The following is a 20,883-nucleotide window of genomic DNA, read 5'->3' on the forward strand; positions in this document are numbered from 1 at the left end:
AGTGGCGCTGGTTTGCTGGGCGTTACACTCCGCCTCCGGAGAGGGGGTAAGGCTGGGCTGCTGCTGCGCGAGACAATCTCCACTGCGGGTAAGGGGCTGCGATCCCGCTCCGTGCGTGTCTCTTCCCGCCTGGCAGCATTTTCATGGGCCCCCTGCCGCCCCCGGGCTCCTCAGCAGCAGGCGCCAAGCCCAGCCCGCCCCGGCCCCGCCTCCCTCCTCCGCGGGCTTCGCGCGTTGAGCCGCCTTCGCCGGCCCCGCGCTCTGGAACCGGCTTCTAAAGTAAACAGCGCCCCGGCGGTAGCAGCCCCTGCCCGGCTCCGCAGCGCCCCCCGGCGGCCCCGGGCTTGCAGAGGATGGCGGAGGGCGCGGAGGCTGCCCCGAACAGCAGCAGCAGCCGCTTGTACCAATCCATCACCCAGTGGTGGGTGCCGGCGCCGGCCTCCGCCCTGCCGGGGAGGGAGCCTCCCTTTCCCCGCTGCATGGACTGACCCTCGGGGTGGTTTGCAAAAGGAGCCATACCTGGGCGTTAGCAGCCCCAGAGCCAGGGCGGCAGATGCCAATAACTGCTCTGGCACCCCCAGGCATGGGGCAGAAAGGGGCATTATACTGGCCACTGCTCTGGGACCTCCATGGCATGGAGGTGAGGCACCATGTGCCGCTTTGGTACCCCCACTGCTGGGCTATTTGTGATGAGATGTGGCCACCACTTTGCACAAGGTAGTAGGTGACAGGCCATCATGCTGTTTTGACGCTTGCAGAATGTAGGGGTGAGCACACCATGTGCCACTTGGGTACCCAGAGTAGGCGCTGCGTTGCAGGGGGGGATATTATGTAGTTTAGTTTAATTCTTGCTCCTTGGTATAACTTCATAAGATACAAATCTTGACTGTTATGGGAGTCCTATATGCACAAGTTATGGAAACTGTTCCAGTAGGGCATACATTGTATAGTGCCAAACAATAGCTCTGATACAGAAACTGCCGATATCGCTGACCACCCAGTCTCCCCGCTTAATGTATACTGGCACGTGTGGCCACAAAGCTGTGCCTCAGTGTCATCTATTTTAAATGATGATGCATGGAAGGTGTAATGATGGTTAAAGAGGACAATCCTCTGGTTCTTAGTGGCAAGCTTTTAAAGTGCTGTATGAATGGCAGCAGGACTATACAGCCAATGCATATTGGCATGTAGAGTGCAGTAACAAATTGTGAGTCAGCACCAGTATTTTCTTGAGGTTACATTGGCTAAAATGATGGTTGTGGCAAATGTGGGCTGTTGGTGTGAGTTGTTGTGTGATGGGATAAAGTTGTCATAATCATTTTTCATTTTTCACATGCGTCTGACCAAGTGGGTATTCACCCACAAAAGCTTATGCTCCAATACTTCTGTTAGTCTATAAGGTGCCACAGGACTCTTTGTCGCTTTTTACAAATCCAGACTAACACGGCTACCCCTCTGATATTTTTCACTGGACTGTCCTAATTTCCATGCATTCATCTGTCCTGCGTTATTCAACACCCACTTGGCAGAATGCTTTGTGTGTGATAGTGGTAGTTCGTTTAAAAACTGGGAAGGGACGGTGATGTAATACAGCAGTGAGACACATTGCACGACATGTTAATATTGTAACAGCTACTTGTCAAGAAAATTAAATTTAGAAAAAGTTAAAATCCCCAATGGTCTGGGGTATCCTCTCCTAGAAAAATTAGTTTCCTTTTTATTTTCCTTCTTCACCATTTTTTTGGCATTTGGTACCTATTACGTAGAGCTGTCTTTCATTTTTGGCAGAACAGTATTATCCAGTGTATGACACTGTATAGAGCAGAAAACCTTCTGGCATTGCCTTTCTGTCTTTCCAAGCCACATCACATCCACCATCTTTGATTCTAGACTGTGGACTGTAATATCTTTGATAACTTTGTTTAAAACAACAATAGAGCACATTCAAGGATTTTAAATTGACACCACCTACTGATCTTAATTCTGTATATGCCCCCATTACGATAATATATGAACACCTCACAATCTTTTAATATTTTTATTCTCACAATATACCTGTGAGGTAGAGAAATACTATTATTTCTATTTGACAGATGGGGAACTGAGACACAGAGAGGCTACGTGACTTGTCCAAGGTCACACAAGAAGTCTGTGGCAGAGCAGGGAATTGACTACAGGTCACATGAGTCCTAGGCTAGCTCCTAACCACTCACTGACTGTCCTTTCTCCTCAATGAGCTTGTAGATCACCATCTTTCTGTGATAAGTTTATAAAAGTTTGAGTTTTATTTTCTGTTTGGTATGTTGACAATAAAAAAACACAAGATTTTAGTCCAAAAGTAGTCTAATACTTGGCATGAAGGCTGGTATAATGGACTGGTGGACCTAGCTGCGAAGGAAAGGATCACCAGGGCCAACTTTTGGGGTGGGCTGTCTGGGCCCCTGCCCAGGGCGGCCCGCCAAAGAGGGCGACATGCGCAGGGTTTGGATTCCCACCTGACCTGCTGAGGGCCAGCTGGGCTGATGGAGGCGGCAGTCAGGTGAGCGGCAGAGCTGGAGGGTGGGGAGAGACCTGAGCTGCAGGGGGCAGTTGGCTGACCAGCTGTGGGAGCCAGGTGACCAGGTGACTCCTCCGGAGCAGGGGTTCCCCTCCTTCCCCCTGCTCATGTGCAGCCACTGCTGTTCCTGCTCCCCTTCCCCCCAGCCACCCCTGGCCACTCCAGACTGGGAGCGTCCCTCTGTCTGCTGGGGGGGACGACTGATGCTGGGGTGTCCCCCTCACCCATGCACCTGATTTCCATTGAGCTGGGGTGATGGGACAGGGGGAATCTGTGTGTGTGCTGCTGCCTCTCTGGATCTGGAGCTGCCGGCAGCTGCTTGTGTCTGAACACAAGCCTTCAGGTTCCTGACCCTGTGTGCTTTCTTAAAGAGCCAGCACACTCATACACTCAGGCACACACACATTCACCTCAACCCAACACACACTGTCTCTCTCTCTCTCTCACACACACACACACATTCACCTCAACCTAACACACACTGTCTCTCTCTCTCTCTCTCTCACACCCTCCCCCTGCCTTCCTCCCCCCCCCCCCCCCCCCGCAACACACACAACATCAGGGCTCCCTGCATTTAGGTCACTTCCCCACCTGGGCTATGCTGAGGCATCAGCAGCTGCTGCTCTCCTGCCCTCTCCTTATGCAGCCCAGGGGGTGCATGGGGCAGAGGAGCAGCAGTCCAGTGGGGGAACGAGCAGCAATGCCAGCTGCTTTGTGTATCCAGGTGGGTCAGTTTCCCCACATGGGTGCAGGAGGGGGATGCAGGGGTTAGGGGCTCCGGAGGGAGGTGCAAGGGGTAGGAGTGAAGGGGGCACAGTGACACAGTGAAAGGGTTGGGGCACAGGAAAGAGGTGCAGGGGTTGGGGTGAAGGGGGCATAGTGCAGGGATTAGGGGCGCAGGAGGGGAGTGCAGGGGTTAGGGGCACAGGAGGGGGCAGGTATTGGGGCACCGGAGGGGAATGCAGGGGTTGGAGTGAGGGGGCACACACAGTGCAGGGGTTAGGGGCACATGAGGGGAGGGCAGGGGTTGGGGTGAAGGTGGCACAGTGCAGGGGTTGGGGGGAAGGGAGGGTGGGAGCCTGGGGAGCCCATGGGGGACCATGAGCAATGGGGGGGGCAGGGGCACCAAAATGCAAGTCCAGGGTGCCATTTTCCCTAAGGCCGGCCCTGAGGCTCACATACAATGGACAGCAAACCCTGGAAAAATATGAGTCCATTTGGGACAGTTTCCTAGAACTGGTCAACTAAACAGCTCTGCAGGAGACCTGGTTGAAAGATGGGAGATAAATCGACACACCCCCTCTCCTCTTTGTCTCTTTTCTCCCCCGCCACCCTTTTCTTGCTTGATTTTGATTTCCTTAGTTTTTGTTTGTTTAGATATGTGCCACAAAAATCCTTGTGCTAGAAATATTGTGGTTAATACATGGAAATCCAAGCATTGCATTTTTTCTTAGTCTTTTCTCTTTTCTGATGCATAGTACTTCTGTACTTCTGTTATATGTTGGCATCTAGAATATGTTTGATATGTTTTAAGAAAAAAGATTTAAAAAAATAACTAAAAACAAAAGTAGTCTAATACTATGTCAATAAATAGTTAAATGCACAGGCAAAGCTATTGGATAAAAACATTATTGAAGTATAAAACTTGCATTCTCGTCTCCTAGAAAACTGACTAAAACCCTAAAGAAATTAATCTCTGTTGTAATTCAATGGATTCCAGCGGTGTTATACCTGGGATGAATTTGGATCCAGGTTTAATACCTCAGGGAAGAATGATCAATTCTTAAGCGTTTTCCGATGGTTCTTTACCCAGGAGAAGGGAGGATTTCTGGCTGCTGGAGGCAAGGTTTAGTCAGGACTCTTCATTAGACCGAATACTATTTCCTCACCCCCATGATCGGAACATCCCATTATCTCAGCTTGCCCTCTGCCTGTGTTCACTACCTTGATGCTGGTTGCTCATCCCTGCCTCTAGCTGTGAAGCAATTCATTCACAACAGGCGGTCAAGCTGGAGATGGTGAGAAACTGGCAGGAAGCCCAGAGCAGTTGTGTGCAGGGAGGTGAGGCCAAGCAGTACTCTCAGGTGGTGGGCTGACAATCTGAGGTTGTAGGATTGTTTGGTGGATGGGTTCATAGGCTGCAAACAGGTGAGAGGTAGGGAGGTAGGCCTGGGGGCGGGGTGTCTCTTTAAAAGGGAAAGAGCAGAAGTGGGGACACACTCTGTGGAGGAAACGAGAGGAGGCACGAGTAAGAAGCTGAGTTGAAACCGATCCAGTCCCTCACATTAGAATACTCAGAAGTAATGTTCTTTCTCAGTTATATCAAATTGTTGGAATCCTAACCCATTAGGATAAAAGATAAAGCAGAAAGATAAATGTTAGCCAGCCTGAAATCAGCCAATGCTATTTTAAAACCTGTACTACATGGATAAGCTAGTGCTTATAAGTCTGTTTTCTAAAGCAGTTTGAATGTCAGTAAAGGTACTATGAGTAACTGACACTCTGCTAAAATAATTAAATTGACATAAATTATTTGGTATAACAGAAATAAAGTCGCTGTAATAGAACATTTTCATATGATCCATGAGTCATGCTTTGAAAATTAATCTTCTCCCTGTCTCAACATTTATTTCCCACAAATGCATCAGTTTTGCTTCAGTATTTGTGCTATAGGAAGTATTATTCTTAGACAGCCTGGATGCCATTGGCATTATCTCTTAATTAAATTGTATTTTTCTGGTGGTGATAATAACTTAGGCTAACAAGAAACTACATTCAAAATCTTCCTCATCTTACTCACACAAGTAGTTTACTTTAATGTGACCACTCAGGCGAGTAAGGTGAGTGGGATTTGGCCCAAGAACGAGCATTTAAGCCAGGGTTCGGCAACCTTTGGCACGCGGCCCATCAGGGAAATCTGCTGGCGGGCCAGGGCAGTTTGTTTACCTGCAGGTTCGGCTGATCGCAGCTCCCACTGGCCGTGGTTCGCCGTTCCAGGCCAATGGGGGCTGCGGGAAGCGGCATTGGCCGAGGGATGTGCTGGCCGCCGAACCTGCGGACGCTGTAGGTAAACAAACCGTCCCGGCCCACCAGAAGATTTCCCTGATGGGCCGCATGCCAAAGGTTGCCGATCCCTGATTTAAGCACACCAAGAGCAGTCTGGATATCAGCAGTGATACTGAGTAGTAATATCAGACTAATTTCTGCTCTCTTCTATACTTGTGCTAAAATCAGTGGGATTTCACAGGTGTGAATGAGAGTAGAATTTGGCCCTTTGTATTGTGGTAAGGTCTAACGTTTGTAACGCCCTGTTATACAGCATCTTTTAAAAATGAAAACAAATGCTTAATTAATATATTACATTTGGTTGTGGAGCCTTTTATATTTGCATTATACATTAGAAGATCACAGTAGTTTCCCATTTTAGAGATACTAATACTTTTCCATGTCAGCTTTAACTTTGATGTCAGTTTTAACTATGATGCTATTAAACTATAGTATAAAACAAAAACCGAATCGTATCTGATAGGTTTGTTGCTCTGTGGAGTATATTCACACAACCTCTTGATACATAGGAACTGACAGGTCTTCCAATGGGAATTCAAAGGAACCTGAGAACAGTCTCTAATTCACATATGTGAGGATGTACCATTTTCTTTAGACTATGGATCCCCACTTAGAAGTAGTGGATGTGATTCTGATCTCACACTGTTGTAGATTAGGAGTAACTATGGAAGTCAGCAGAGTTGTACCAGTGTAAACCTGGAGTGATATCAGAATCAGGCCAATAACTTTTAACATTCTAATCTTGACATAAATTGATATACATTTTGTACCATTTTGTTTTAAAGGATAGCGGATAATTTCTATGTTTGTGAAGGATACAGCATACCTCGTTGTCTACTTTATGAAATGTATATAGAGAATTGCACTCAGAATGCTCAGACTCAAGTAAATCCAGCTACATTTGGAAAGGTACAAAGCACATTGCTTTTATAGCATATATGGGGCTTAAGATAATGGGCTGAGACCTTGTGTAAATTCATAAAGAGACACTTATTTGTACAAGGTTTGATCATGTTGCAAACTAAGGGAGCTTAATTTACAGACAAGGATAAGTAGTTATGCAATAAGATACCTTCAATGTAGAATGCTGGGAGAGATTTTGTTTGAAAGCTGCTATCCTATCTCTTGGTATAATATCCTCTTTGGCTCGCTTGGGGAATTTTATCTGCATTATTTTCTCTCTGAGGTCAGGTCTACATTCAAAACTTTTGCTGGTATTGTAATGTTGATTAGAGATGTGATTTTTTTAAAATGACATTTCTATACCTGCAAAAGCTCTAGACACAGCATAGATGAAATTATACCAGCAAAAAAGTCTTTTTGCTAGGACATCTTATTTTATTCTTCAAACTGGCATAAGAGTTAAATTGTGTATACAACAGGAAGGTTTGCCAGTATAGGTATAGCTATACTAACAAACCTCTCAGGTGTAGACTGAAAACTTTGTATTTCATGTAAACAATTAGCACTGTATTTTTTTATCCAAGTTTTGATGCTGCAAAGCATCCTGGTCTTCATGTTGTTTATCAGAAAAAAATGTTTTTTTAAATTTACTTATGAAGATTTTGCTCCACACAAAGAGTGTGTGTGTGTGTGTTTATAGAATCATCCAAGCAAAGCAAGATGCAGATGCAGGAGTAAAAAAAGTCCTTTAGACAATGTCACTCTTCTAATAGTTTGGAGTTTTTATAGCCAACAGGGGAATTATCTTTTAAGACCCTAATCATTCAGTCCTAACAAACAGATGCATTCCTGCTTAACTTTATTCATGTGATTAAAGAAAAAATAACATTTTTGACTATCGTTACTCTACACATTTTTTGCTCAAAATTTCCCACTATTGCTACCACTGGTGCAACTCCACTGGTATTCAAGTTGTTAGGCCTTGTCTGCACATTAACTTGCAGCTGTTTAATTAGAAGTATTTTTTTTAAATCGGTTTAGTTTAGTTGTATAAGTTGTATGTAGCTATTCTTATTTCAGTTTCAGAGTAGTTTATTGTTGTTTCACAGGATTAAGCTAAATCAAAATAAGCAATTCTTAAACCAAAATATGGCACACAAACTTGCACTGGTTTAATTAAATGGGTTTTAAAAGACACATTTTGTTAAACTGGTGCAAATTGGTGTGTAGACAGGTCAAGGGATGAAATCCTTGTTTTATTGAAGTGAATGGGAATTTTACCATTGACTTCATTGCAAGGATTTCACCCCAAGACCTTTAGGGTAGGTCTATGGTGGAATAAAAGACCTGTGGCATGGCTGCTGAGCTGGCCCAGGTCAGCTGACTTGAGCTCGTAGGACTCAGACTGTGGGGCTAAAAATTGCTGTGTAGACATTTGGGCTTCGGCCGGAGCCTGGGTTCTGGGACCCTCCCCACTTATGGGGTCCCAGAACTCCGGCTCCAGCCCATGCCTAAATGTGTACACAGCAGTTTTACAGCCCCGCAGCCCAAGCCCCATGATTCCAAGTCAGCTGACCTGGGCCAGCTGTGGGTGTTTAATTGCTGTATAGATAAAGCTCCTTTATTTTTACTACTGTGTCATCTAACTCAGTTTAGATCAAATAGAGGTAACACCCTGGTAAAAATGCTGGCAGACACTGCCAACCTGGTTGCATTAGAACTCCCATCATTACTACCAATGTGGGAGCTGCATCTTAGGGCAACTGAGCAAAAAAGGCTAGTGTAGACAAGGCCTTTGACACCAAACAACTTCATACCTGATTCATTTTGTTCCTTTCCTGCACAACAAAGACTCCCAAGGTTTATCTAGAGTAGCTGCATTGTGTATTTGATAATCTGTTCCTGTTCTAAAGAGGAAAAGTAGCATGAGCTCTCTTGTTTTGTCTGTAGCTTTATAAGATAGCTCATACTCATGTTGTGTGTGTAATAATAACAATTTGGATTATTACACTTACAGTGTTATTACTTGGTGCTAATCTTGAGAGGTGCTGAATGATTTCAATTCACATTTCCTTCAATATGAGCAAAGAGGATACTCAGCAACTTGATGAACTTGATAAAAAAATTGATAAGTCAAACCTGATCCTGCAAACATTAGTTACGTGAGAAGGCTAACTGAAGTAATTGGGGCTCCTTGTGTGAGTAAGAACTACTTGACTGAGTAACCCTTGCCAGCCTGGGCTTCATATTGGCAACATATTGGTGATGCACACTAGCTAATTCAGCAATTACTATTTGAGTGTTATTGGGAGAACAGGTATCACAGCAGTTTGTGTGTGTGTGTGTGGGGGGGGGGAGATGCAGTAGTGGAAACAATTAGAGGAAACCAAATCAGATAAATCTTTATATGTTAGTATGACTTGCCCAGATAACTCTTATCTTTTGTGTTTTTTAGCTTGTTCGCTTAGTTTTCCCAGATCTGGGGACCAGAAGGCTGGGCACAAGGGGAAGTGCCAGGTATTATTTATTTATTTTATTTATTGCTTTATTTAAAAATGTTAATTACACCCTTTTGGGGGGAAAGTAATAGAAATAACAGTATCCTCAGCTCTGTTAAATTGAGACACTGCTCTACCCCAGCTGAGGTTCTTGTTGAATGTCTGTAATAAATCACAAGAACAGCTCTATTGTGATTGATGGTGTTACCAGTAAACTAAAATAGGATTAATTTAATGAAAGTCACCATATCCAAGCTGGTTTTTAGCATATGAATTCAAGAGAATTTTAATTTTCAAAACTTAAAAAACACTATTTAAAATACTCTGGTGCTTTTGAACCACCGGCTTGTGTTAGGGGGGGTGCAGAAGGTCACTACCCTAGTAAGGCGATCCAGAGGCATTGTGTCTGAGGGATTCATGTGATCAGGTAAGCCCAAGGACGCTTATTTTGACCAGCCCTATGCAAGAGGCCCTAAAGGTAGGGAGTCTCTTCTGTCCCTGCACACCCATTGAGTGGCCCTTCACAATCTGGCTCATAATGGAATTGTTATAAACTGTTACTGCAGTGGTCCCCAACGCGGTGCCCGTGGTGCCATGGCGCCCACTGGGGCATCTATGTGTGCCCACATACTGGCCAGCGGACGAGCATCCGCTGAAATGCCACCGACAAGCAGTGTCAGCCAGAGGTGTCGCCGCTGAAATGCCGCTGATTTCGGCGGCGACGCCTATTGACGTTGCTGCTTTTCGGCGGCATTTCGGCGGATGCTCGTCCGCTGCCACGGTCCTCGGTGGCTCATCTTCTGGCGCCCGCCAGACGAAAAAGTTTGGGGACCACTGTGTTACTGGCTCCCTGGTGGATTTCCCCCTGCCACACACCCATACAGAGCATGGAGAGAATTGAGTCCCATTGACTTTTAATCCATTGATTTAATGTCCAAATTCATAACCGCTGAACAGAAGAAAAAAAAGATTTTTAAGGCCTTCAGGTATGCCAATTGCATGAGCGTTTTGCTTAATAAAGATGAAAGGACTGCAATTAAAATACTGATTCTGAGAGTGGCATATGTTTACTTTGATCTTCTCACAAATCTTCTGCATCAGCCTGGCCCCATCACTTCCAATTACTGCGGTGCCATTCTCACATTAGATTTTTGACTGAGACACATGGCTGATGCTAGAGAAAACTAGGTCCTTTACACCAGCATAGGATCAGCTCAGTGAAGCTCTGAAATACACCTACACACCCAGTCTGACACATCCCCTAACCTGGGATTAGGGGTGGCTGGTACACAAACTGCCTACACTGGGTTTAAGCCATGCACTCAAATCGGGGGGACCGGATAATTTCTGCTGCAGAATATTGAAGGAACTGGCACAGAGGATTACTATTATTGCACCAAGGATTTTTAATAAATCTATCTATTTGGGGGTAGTACCATATGACTAGAGAATAGCTAACATCATACCTATTTTTAATAAAGGAGAAAAAATGTGATCTGGGCAATTTTAGTCTGACCTCATTGGTATGCAAGATTTTAGAACAAATTGTGAAGGGAAGAATAATGAAATTCGTAGAGGTAAATGGTAAAGGGAGTGCAATGCAACGTGGGTTTACCAAAGAAAGATCATGCCAGAGTAACCTGATTTCCTTCTTTGAGAAAATAATGTATTTTTTAAGGGGAGGGGGAAGGAAAATGCAGCAGGTCTAAATTATTAGTTAAATTAGGGATGATGCGGCTCAGTACAAACCTAGTAAGGTGGATAAGGAATTGGTTAAACTGGAGATGGCATTGCGTTGTGCTGAAAGGTGAATTATTGGACTGGAGGGAAGTTACTCATGGAGTTCCTCAAAGATCAGTCTTGGAACCAATCTTATCCAATATTTTTATTAAATACGAAAAGTAGGAGTGTGCTAGTGAAATTTGCTGATTATACTAAGTTGGGAGGCAGCATCAATACACAGGAGGACTGGAACATACAGGAAAATCGAGATGATCTTGAAGACTCAAATAACAGAAATGGGATGAAATTCAATAGTACCAAGTGCATACACTTAAGGTTTAATAATAAGAATTTCTGCTATAAGCTGGGAGCTTTTAGTTGGAATCAACAGAGGAAGAGAAAGACCTGGGTGTGTGGGTTGATCACAGGATGACAATGAGCCACCAATGTCATGCAGCTGTAAAAAAGGCAAATGGAAAATGTGATCCTAGGATGAATTAGGCAAGGCCTTTCCAGTAGAGATAGAGAAGTATTAATGCCATTGCACAACGTGCTGGTAAGACCTCACTTGGAATATTGTGTACAATTCTGGTCACTCATGTTCAAGAAAGATTAATTTAATCTGGAACAGGTGCAGAGAAGAGCTACTAGGATGATAGGGGAATGGAGGATCTATTTTAAGAGAGTAGACTGGATGAGCTCAGCTTGTTTAGCAAAAAGAAGGCTGAGGGAGGATATGATTGCTCTCTATAAATACATCTGGGGATTAAATACTAGGGAGGGTGAAAAGCTATTTAAGCTAAAGGACAATGTTGGCATTAGAACAAACTGGCCATGAACAAACACTCACAATGCCTGCATCTGTAATTTTCACTCCATGCATCTGAAGAAGAGGGTTTTTTACCCACGAAAGCTTATGCCCAAATAAATCTGTTAGTCTTTAAGGTGCCACCAGACTCCTTGTTGTTTTTATGGTCAGAATTGGGCCCACTAAGTATTGTTTACTGTCCAATATGTATCAGGCAAAAAGCCAGTGAGGAAATAGCACTTCAGAAGCTGTACAGTGGCATGACAGCAGTGGGAACAGTGGTTCCACACCACCCCAGTATCAACAAGAGGTGCCAGTGCTCAGTGGGGGATTTCAAAAAACAAGAGATTGAATTCCTCAGGTAGCAACTGGACAAGTGGTATCCTTAACTGGAAGTGGTTTTAATCTGCCATGGCTGGAGAACGGAGGCCAGATCCTCAGTTGGTATAAATTTAGGGTTACCATATTTAAAAAATAAAAAAAGAGGACACTCCACGGGCCCTGGCCCCGCCCCTTTCCCACCCCCTGGCCCCACCCCAACTCCACCCCTTCCCCGCCCCTTCCCCAAAGTCCCTGCTCTAACTCCCCCTCCTCCCTCCCAGCCACGCGAAAAGGGCTGCCCGAGCGCTACCGGCTTCACGGTTTGCCGGGCAGCCTCCAGACCCTGCGCCCCCGGCTGGCGCTTCCCCAGCGCAGCTGGAGCCCGGGAGGGGAAGAGCCCAGCCGGGGGCGCAGGGTCTGGAGGCTGCCCAGCAAACCGTGAAGCCGGTAGCGCTCGGGCTTCGGGCAGCCCCCATGACTCCGGACCCTGCGCCCCCGGCCGGGCACTTCCCCTCCCGGGCTCCGGCTGCTGTGCTCCTCCCCTGACTCTTCGGATCTGTTTAAGAGCCTAGCTGCCCGAGCGCTCCGGCTTCGGGCAGCCCCCTTGCCTCCGGACCCCGAGCCGCCGGCCGGGCACTTCCCCTCCTGGGCTCCAGGTGCTCTGCTCCTCCCCTGACTCTTTGGCTCTGTTTAAGAGCCAAGCTGCCCGAGCGCTACCGGCTTCGGGCAGCCCCCTTGCCTCCGGACCCTGCGCCGCCGGAGCAAAGCAGCTGGAGCCCAGGAGGGGAAGTGCCCGGATGGTATTTTTCCCGGACATGTTCGGCTTTTTGGCAATTCCCCCCAGACGGGGGTTTGCTTACCAAAAAGCTGGACATGTCCGGGAAAAACCAGACGTATGGTAACCCTAATAAATTAGTGTAACTCCACTGAAGTAGCTTCTTTGACTTCAATGAGGATCCTGCCCTAGACTCTGTGCTCCTGCTGCATTGGTTGACTGCACTCCCCACACTGCTCTAGGGTTGATAGTTTTTAAAAAACAAACAAACATTTTATTATTAAATTACCAACGCTGTTTTAAAAAGTGATTGTAAAGTTATTTTTAAAAAAAAAGTTTGTCAAAATTATGTGCTTATCAAATATTAGATTTAAATAAGATTTAAACAATTTTTAAAATAAATACAGGTTTCCATCTATTGTTTTCTTATTTCAAAAGAATTACGAGCTGCTTGCAGAATATAGATGTGAGTTCAGTGATGATTTGGTCCTGCAAACTGTATACTTGTCAGTCCATCACATTTTGTATTTTTTTAGGTATCACTACGATGGAATATATATCAAGAAGAGCTCTTCCTTCTATGCTCATTATTGCTATCTTCTGGCTGAAAAAAAAAATCACAGGTTTGGTTTTAAATGTTCTTAATGATAAAAGGTGCATTAATACAATTTTCTTTAAAATCTACTTCATTGCCTACTGAAAATTGATAACGGACTTGCATTTTCCTATAATAATGCAATCTAATTAAATGTTGTCATTAATATAAAGGCTCCCTTTTTAAAAAGTGGCAGTTGCACACCTAATTGAACACAAAATCACACTTCCATGCACTTGACATTTTCAACAGATGGCTCTTAAGTGCAGGAAATCTATGACAAAACTAAAATAAGAGCTTAAAAATGCTGAGAAACTAAATAAGAGAAAAATATAAATGGTCAGCACCAGTGGTGTGAACACTTATTTAATCATGCTAGTGCATCTTGATTGCTAATCCTCATAATTTAAGCAATGTATTTGCACTTATAGTAACGGGGATTTATTTAAAAGTATTCTATTTGCAGTTCTTTGTTTTCTGTTTCTTACCATTCAAATTAATGAGGGATAGTCTTTACTTTGAAAAGGCCTACTTTGTTTTGGTTTCCTTTATATTACAGTTTTAGAGAGTTAAAAAGACAGCCACAAAAAGGGTGCAACTGTGAGAAAATACATACAACAAAAGAGAAATTAAACGTGAAAAATAAAACAGTCTAAAAATATGGTACAATGCACGTCACTCCTGCAGACTCTTGTCTATGGGCAAAGGGCTTGATCCTGTCCCATTGAAGTCAATGGAAGTTTTGCCATCAACTGCAATAGGAGCAGGATCCGATCCACAGTTCTCTACCATGAGTAGTCCTGAGTACTCATGGCAGTAAGCACTATGCCTGCTATTATTTCCAGGATCAGGCCAATAGTTTAAATAAGCAACTGTCGGGCTGATTCTCCACTGACTTGCACTTTCATGCCTGTGCAAAGTGGATATAAAATGCTACGAAATCAAAGTTCACTCTTTAACAGTATTTGCACCCATTTCTCATTCACTTGCTACAGGAGCGGTAGGATGTCCCAGCAGATAGGGTGCTAGGCTGTGACTAAAGAGACTAATTCTCTGCTCCTCCACTGTCTTCCTACATAACCTCGGGCAAATGGCCATTTAGGGTATGTTTACACTGCAAAAAAAACAACAACCCTGCGGTGCGAGTCCAGGTCAACTGACTGGGCCTTGTGCTCCGGGGCTAAAAATAGCCATGTAGATATTTGGGCTCAGGCCAGAGCCTGGGCTCTGAAATCCGCCGAAGGGATGGTCTCAGAGCCCAGACTCCAGCCCGAGCCTAAATGTCTACATGGCTATATATCCCTGCAGCACAGTTTACCCAAGCTCTGAGACTCACTGCCGTGGGTTTCTTTTCTTTTTCTTTGGTTGCTGTTTGCAGTACAGATGTACCTATAGTCTCTCTGTGCCTTCACCCCTCATCTGTAAAATGGGGATAATATCACTTCCCTACCTCACAGGGGTTGTGAGGATAAATACATTAATGACTGTGAGGCGCTCAGATACTATGGTAATGGGAACCATATACATCCTTATGATACTATAAATGACTATATGAGATGCAAGGGAATGGAAAATTAGACCCCATCACTTTGACTGTGCACCCTGTTACACAAGTTTTACAGCAGTGTAACCGTACTGAAGTGAATGGAGTGATGCTGGCATAAAACTGGTGGAATGGGGTGGAGGATCAGGCTCTGTAGCTGATCAACTAACAAATACTTATTCGGAGAATAAACAAATTGTTCTTAGAGAGTCCGAAATTCAAATAGTATCCATAGCTACCTATAGACATGGGTTTAGAACAGCCATCATGGGGAGCTCGCCTCCTGGTTCCTGTCTAGGAATGTGGCAAATAAGTGCCTCAGTCTGCAGCTCCCTTGTCCTCCAGGAAAAGAAGTAACAGTTCTAGTCACTGTACTCCTTAGCTCCTTCCTGTTGAAAAAACCACATCCAACTGGCACTGCCTCTGTTGCTGGGCTTGGCTTAGCCACAGGGGGCGCTGCTGTGTAACAGAGCCAGCAGCACCTGCTCCAGCAGCGTTTGGCTTCCCTGCAGTTTGTCCCTCGCCCCTAAAACAAGCAGCTGAGATTGGACCTCAAGACCTGCAGATCTAGGTGTTCTGCTGGAGGCTACCTGTTGGAAACTTTGTGTTGCTACAGTGACTGTGGGGCCCCCTCTTGCCTTTTTCATCTCCCTGCCAAGGATATGCTTAGCCCCTGAAAAACAGTCTCTCCTTTGGTCACCCTGGTGATCAAGAGACATGCCCCAGAAAGAGGGCTGCTATCAAAATGACAATGTAGTGACCTCTTTCCAGTTTCAAGAGAGATATTTTGAGATTTTATAAATCTAAATAAATAAAATAAACTCCTCTTCCAGGTTATAACAAAGAGAAATACAACAGTGTGATCATGTTTGTCCTAATAGTATTAACACACTTTCACAGGCCTCCCCATTAAGTCCATTACTTTCTGAAAATCACCATCATCTTACAAATGGGGTCTAATTAAAGCTGATAAAAAACTGGTAAAATATTTCACTTTAAAAAAAAAATTTTACATCAACATTTTCAAAAAATCCAAAAATTCCAACAAACTTTATAGCTATTTGTAACCCCCAACTCCTCCAAAAACCATCATAAACATTTCATCATTTTTTAATAATTTTAAATATTTTTTGGAAAAATATATAATAAAAATATCAAAATATGAAAGACTGGAGTTGGAGATTTCCTAAATCTGGTGTGATTAATTAATAAATTAATGTAGAAGAAGATCTTAACATTTTCTTCTAAATACTGGAAATTAATCTTGAATCTGCTACGGAATCTAATCTTAATACTCTTTATATAAAACTCTTTATATTGCTCCTCCAACTGGAAGGAGTCTGAGAGAGGCCTCTGAAAAGGCTCTATTTCACCTGCCTCCCTCCTCTTTCTCCTTTCCCCTCAGTCTTCCTCTGTCACTTTTCTTCCCCTCTTTCAGGCCTATGGTATTGTCTCTTCCCCACAATTTCTTTCCCATTTCAACTGCAGTTGCCCCCCAATTCCTCCCAAAAACACATGAACAGGAATGAATAAATATCAGATGATCTTGTTGTTACTCATCCTCCCCTTCCTCTACCCACTTCCTTTTCTTTCTTTCCTTTCCACTTGCATCTTGACCTTATTTAGATGGTAAGTGCATTAGGACAGGAACTTGTCTCATTCTCTGTCCTGTGTGATGCCTATCACACTTTTGGGTACTGGGTAAATAAAAATAATATTTGCTAACAGTAGAGTCACATATATGTTAATTTTTCCATGGCAGAGATCAGACGGTGTTTACACTTAATTATCTTTGAGCTTTCATCTGGCTGTTGAGCGGAGGGAGAGTGCTGCCACTTGTCTGTTTCTAGGCAGCAGCAGCTCTCACACTCGCATGTTGCCTGACTGGCCCTAATGAAGGGGGGCAGCACAAGAACAAGTTATGCTATGCCAGCCAGCCTATTGAGCGAGAGCACGGCTGATATGTGTTGCCATAGTAGCAGCAGCACAAGATACAGCTGGCCACCTTCTCAGAGCAGGAACTGAAAATACTCTTCTTTTTTTTACATATTTTAGAAATCTGCAAAATTAACAAAATAAATGACAGGAAATACTTCTAGTTCTAAGTTTCTTCATTTCTTCACTCACCAACTTAAGAAGCTCTGGATTCTGGGATAGTGTTGGCGTTAAGGCATTAAGCATATTATTGAACATACATAGTGTTAAGGTCGTGGCCCATAATGGTCATTGATCAACAATTTCATTTTTCCAGCGGAACGGAGCTTTCATGGCAGATCATAGTGGCAGAGGGAGCAGTGATCTCTCAGGTGGCTAGATCCAGTCCCATGGATGGTTTTAAATATCAGGACAGAGACCTTGAATTGGCCTCTGTTATTAATGAGAAGGCAGTGCAGACAGCAAGGCAGTGGGATAATGTGTTTTCAGTGACTTGTGTTTTTAAGGCCTGTTCTACACTGAAAAGTTGATTCAGCATACCTATATCAGGCAGGATTTTGAAAAAAGAGTGCTTCTGTCAACTTAGGGTCTGTCTATACTTAAACCACTACAGTAGTGGGGTACGCACATGTCTTCCAGGGGGTACATCAGCTCATCTAGATATTTGCCTTGTTTTACAATAGGCTACATAAAAAGCACTAGCGCAGTCAGTACAAACTAAAATTTCGTACAATGACTTTATACTGCTCTATGAACTATGCACTGAAATGTAAGTACAATATTTATATCCCAATTGATTTATTTTATAATTATATGGTGAACATGAGAAAGTATGCAATTTAGCACTAATAGTGTGCTGTGACACTTTTGTATTTTTATGTCTGATTTTGTAAGCAAGTAGTTTTTTAAGTGAGGTATAACTTGGGGGTACACAAGACAAATTAGACTCCTGGAAGTGGTCTGGAAAGATTGAGCGTCACCCACTGCACTACAGTGGCACAGCTGCAGCTGCTGCTCTACCGCTTCAGTGTACACTACCTAGGCCGATGGGAGGGGTCTCCTCTTGGTGTAGGTAATCCACTTCCTCAAGAGATGGTAGCTAGGTCAATGGAAGAATTCCTCTGTTGACCTAATGCTGTCTACTCCAGGGGTTATGGTGGCATAGCTATGTCTCTCAGGTAGAGTTGCCAATCCAGGATTGTCCTGGAGGCTCCAGGAATTAAAGATTAATCTTTAATTAAAGATTGCCATGTGATGAAACCTCAAGGAATATGTCCAACCAAAATTGGCAACCCTACTTTAGGGGTGTGGATTTTTCATATGCCTAAGAGACTTAGATATTCTGATGTAAGTTCCCAATGTAGACCATCCCTCAGATAACTTTGTTCGGGGAGGAGTTTTCCTAAACTGACAGAAAAACTCTTCGATCAAAGTAGGCTGCAGCTACACTACGGGGCTATGCTGGCACAACTATGATGACATACTAAATTGGTATAATCTCTGTAGTGACTAATATGCCCTAAGTAGATATGCTACTGCATTTTCTGTGGTTGAGTTATTTCAGGGTGGGTGGCTTTCTCCCTACACACAATGAGTTGCAGTAAGCAAGTATTGAGGTCACAAATGCATGGATCACCATCATGAGGTCTGTGTCTGGTTGGACAGTCCTAACGCAGCTTCTGGCCAGCCGTAAGTGGAAGTGTACTTTTTACACAACCATGGCTATGCTCCAAAAACACTGAGGAGTCCAAAAGGACCCAAAGCTATGAAAGTTCTTCAAAATGCTTCCCTCTTCCTGTCAGTATTACATCTCTCTTGCCTGTGAGCAGCTTCAGCCAGCCAACCACAGAGAGAGCTGGGATATGGTGTTGTTTACAGCGGATGTAAAACAGGTAGAGCTGCATATTTTCTGCATTTCAATCTATGTTGTCAAACAAGCTTCCTCAATTTGCTCATATAAATGTTGAGTAGGATGGACTAGGGCTGAGCCTTGTGGGACACCTCAGATGCATTACAAAGTTGAAGATCTAGTTCCCACTCTGAACAATTTACAATCTAAATTGACCATAAAGGGGGGAGGAAGGGATGGGATGTACAATCAAAGGGCTGGTCTACACTGGAGGGGGGGGCTCGATGTAAGATACGCAACTTCAGCTACGGGAATAGCGTAGCTGAAGTCGACGTATCTTATTTCGACTTACCTCCCGTCCTCACAGCGCGGGATCGACAGCCGCGGCTCCCCCGTCGACTCCGCTACTGCCGCTCGCCCTGGTGGAGTTCCGGAGTTGACGGGATGCGTTTGGGGATCGATATATCGTGTCTAGATCAATTACTACCCGCCAATTCGGCGGGTAGTCTGGACGTACCCAAAGTGATCAAGATGATAAAATGGGCCCCTTTCATTATTTACATGTTTGTAGTTCTTTTGTGTGTTTGTTTCAATGGAGTTGCATCCACTAATGTGAAATAATGAATTTGGCACAGGAAGTTGAAAAAATCTAATCACCCACCTTTGCATTTTAAAATGGACTTTTTGTTGATTTTATTTGCATAATGATTTTTTAATTAAGATCTGAGAGATCAACCCATTTAGAAAATCAATGAATAAACTAAAAGTCATGGGATAGAGTGGCAAGAGGGAGAGGGTTTTTTTTAAATTATTATTATTACACAAACGGTTGTGTTAGTCCCAGTCTGATAACCTAGCTAGTTAGAGATCATTTGCATACTAAAGACCTAAGAAGCCAACAGTTTTTAAAATTGGCTTTATATGTTATGTGTATTCCACCACAGTGGGGATGGTTCCAGTTCTGAGGATGCAGCAAATTATGAGAGCAATGGCTACAGAAAAGGAACGGTGAGTATCAAATAAAGTGGATTTACTATAAAACTGAGAGCTCAATAACGGTTTAATGAGCTAAAACTGTCACACGTTAGTTATATCTTAGTGAAATGCAGCCTGCCCATAATACCTTTTAAAGTAGTATGTCTCTGTGCATAGGCTCATTAGCTGGTTACTTTTTTTTTTGCTTACTTACTGGTTAAATATTTTTTGTCACCTCACTGTCTGCCCAAATCATTAGCTAGGCTTAGTGTGGAAGCTGTGGCTAACAGAGCCCAGGTTTGTGTCTATCGGTGTCAATAGGACATGGTCTTCGCTGTGCAGGCCCACACTTATAGACTCATTTTCACGAAACATCGGGCTGCTGAGCCAGAGTCAGTACAGTTCAGTGAGACTGTATTGGCATGACAAGAATTCAAGTATTGCCAAAGGATAAAAAAAAAAAAAGACCCTTTCCACCATTAGGGTCTGATGTGAAGCTCACCTGCTAGTGCAGATGTTTCTGAAATAACACTGCTGGGAGTTGTCTTGACATTGGAATTCTTGGTAGTCTGCCCACAGGATGTGACCAATATGAGAACCCTGATTAAACTGAGGGAAAGGAGGAGTGTGGACGTATCTCTTATTTTTGTAGAGCACTCGGATATGGCAATGAGTGTATTACAAATGTATGCAATGATAATAGATGAAAAACGTGCAGACACGGACAATATTATATTCAGTGACCTCAGTAGCAGAACCAGCTATACTTAAGATTATTTAGAATGTCATGATTATGAAATTTTGTGTTAGTATGTCTACACTATAATGTAAGCCCGGGTGCAAGGCTAACCCCACTTGTGTCGACACTACAATTGAGCTAACCCAGGCTAGGGCCCTGGACTCTATAGGGCTGGAAGGCCCAAGCTCGAGTCAAGCCGGGACCCAGGGTCCAAACCCTATTGCTTTGCAGTGTAGCTACAGCCCCGCTTGACTCAGGTCCAGAAGTATCCTACAGTTCCATGTGACAACTTCCTTAGTCCTCTGTATCCCAACAATCTGCAACCCACTCTACTGAAAACGGAAGCCCTCACCCTAACTCCCTTGTCAAACGGCAGCATTAACCCATTCTGTTCTGATCACCGAGCTGTAAGCCCGCTATCACAGAACCTCCTGGGTTTGCAATGGAGAGTGAACCTATCAAGCCTTTTGCAAAGCGAGCTGCTTCCTGGTAATGTGCAGGGTGGGCAGTAACGTTTTCTCACAGTGCGCTATAGTCCTAGTCGCTATAGTCCAACTACAGAAGCAGTTTCTCCTCCCTTGGTGTTCACACCTCAAC

At 44.0% G+C, this 20,883-nt stretch overlaps 1 protein-coding gene across 1 annotated transcript in view; it reads left to right on the plus strand.

Moving 5' to 3' along the window:
- Positions 1–353: 353 nt before the first annotated feature.
- Positions 354–20,883, plus strand: part of RFX8 (RFX family member 8, lacking RFX DNA binding domain) — a 49,629-nt gene continuing 29,099 nt past the window's right edge. The window contains exons 1-5 of the mRNA XM_026659603.1: positions 354–421; positions 6,409–6,532; positions 8,982–9,043; positions 13,187–13,273; positions 19,517–19,580. Coding sequence (XP_026515388.1) covers positions 354–421; positions 6,409–6,532; positions 8,982–9,043; positions 13,187–13,273; positions 19,517–19,580 — 405 coding nt within the window. The remainder of the gene's footprint in view (positions 422–6,408; positions 6,533–8,981; positions 9,044–13,186; positions 13,274–19,516; positions 19,581–20,883) is intronic.

This window comes from Terrapene carolina, unplaced genomic scaffold (genome assembly GCF_002925995.2).
Source record: "Terrapene carolina triunguis isolate 2854851 unplaced genomic scaffold, T_m_triunguis-2.0 Scaffold21, whole genome shotgun sequence".
NCBI lineage: Eukaryota > Metazoa > Chordata > Testudines > Emydidae > Terrapene > Terrapene triunguis.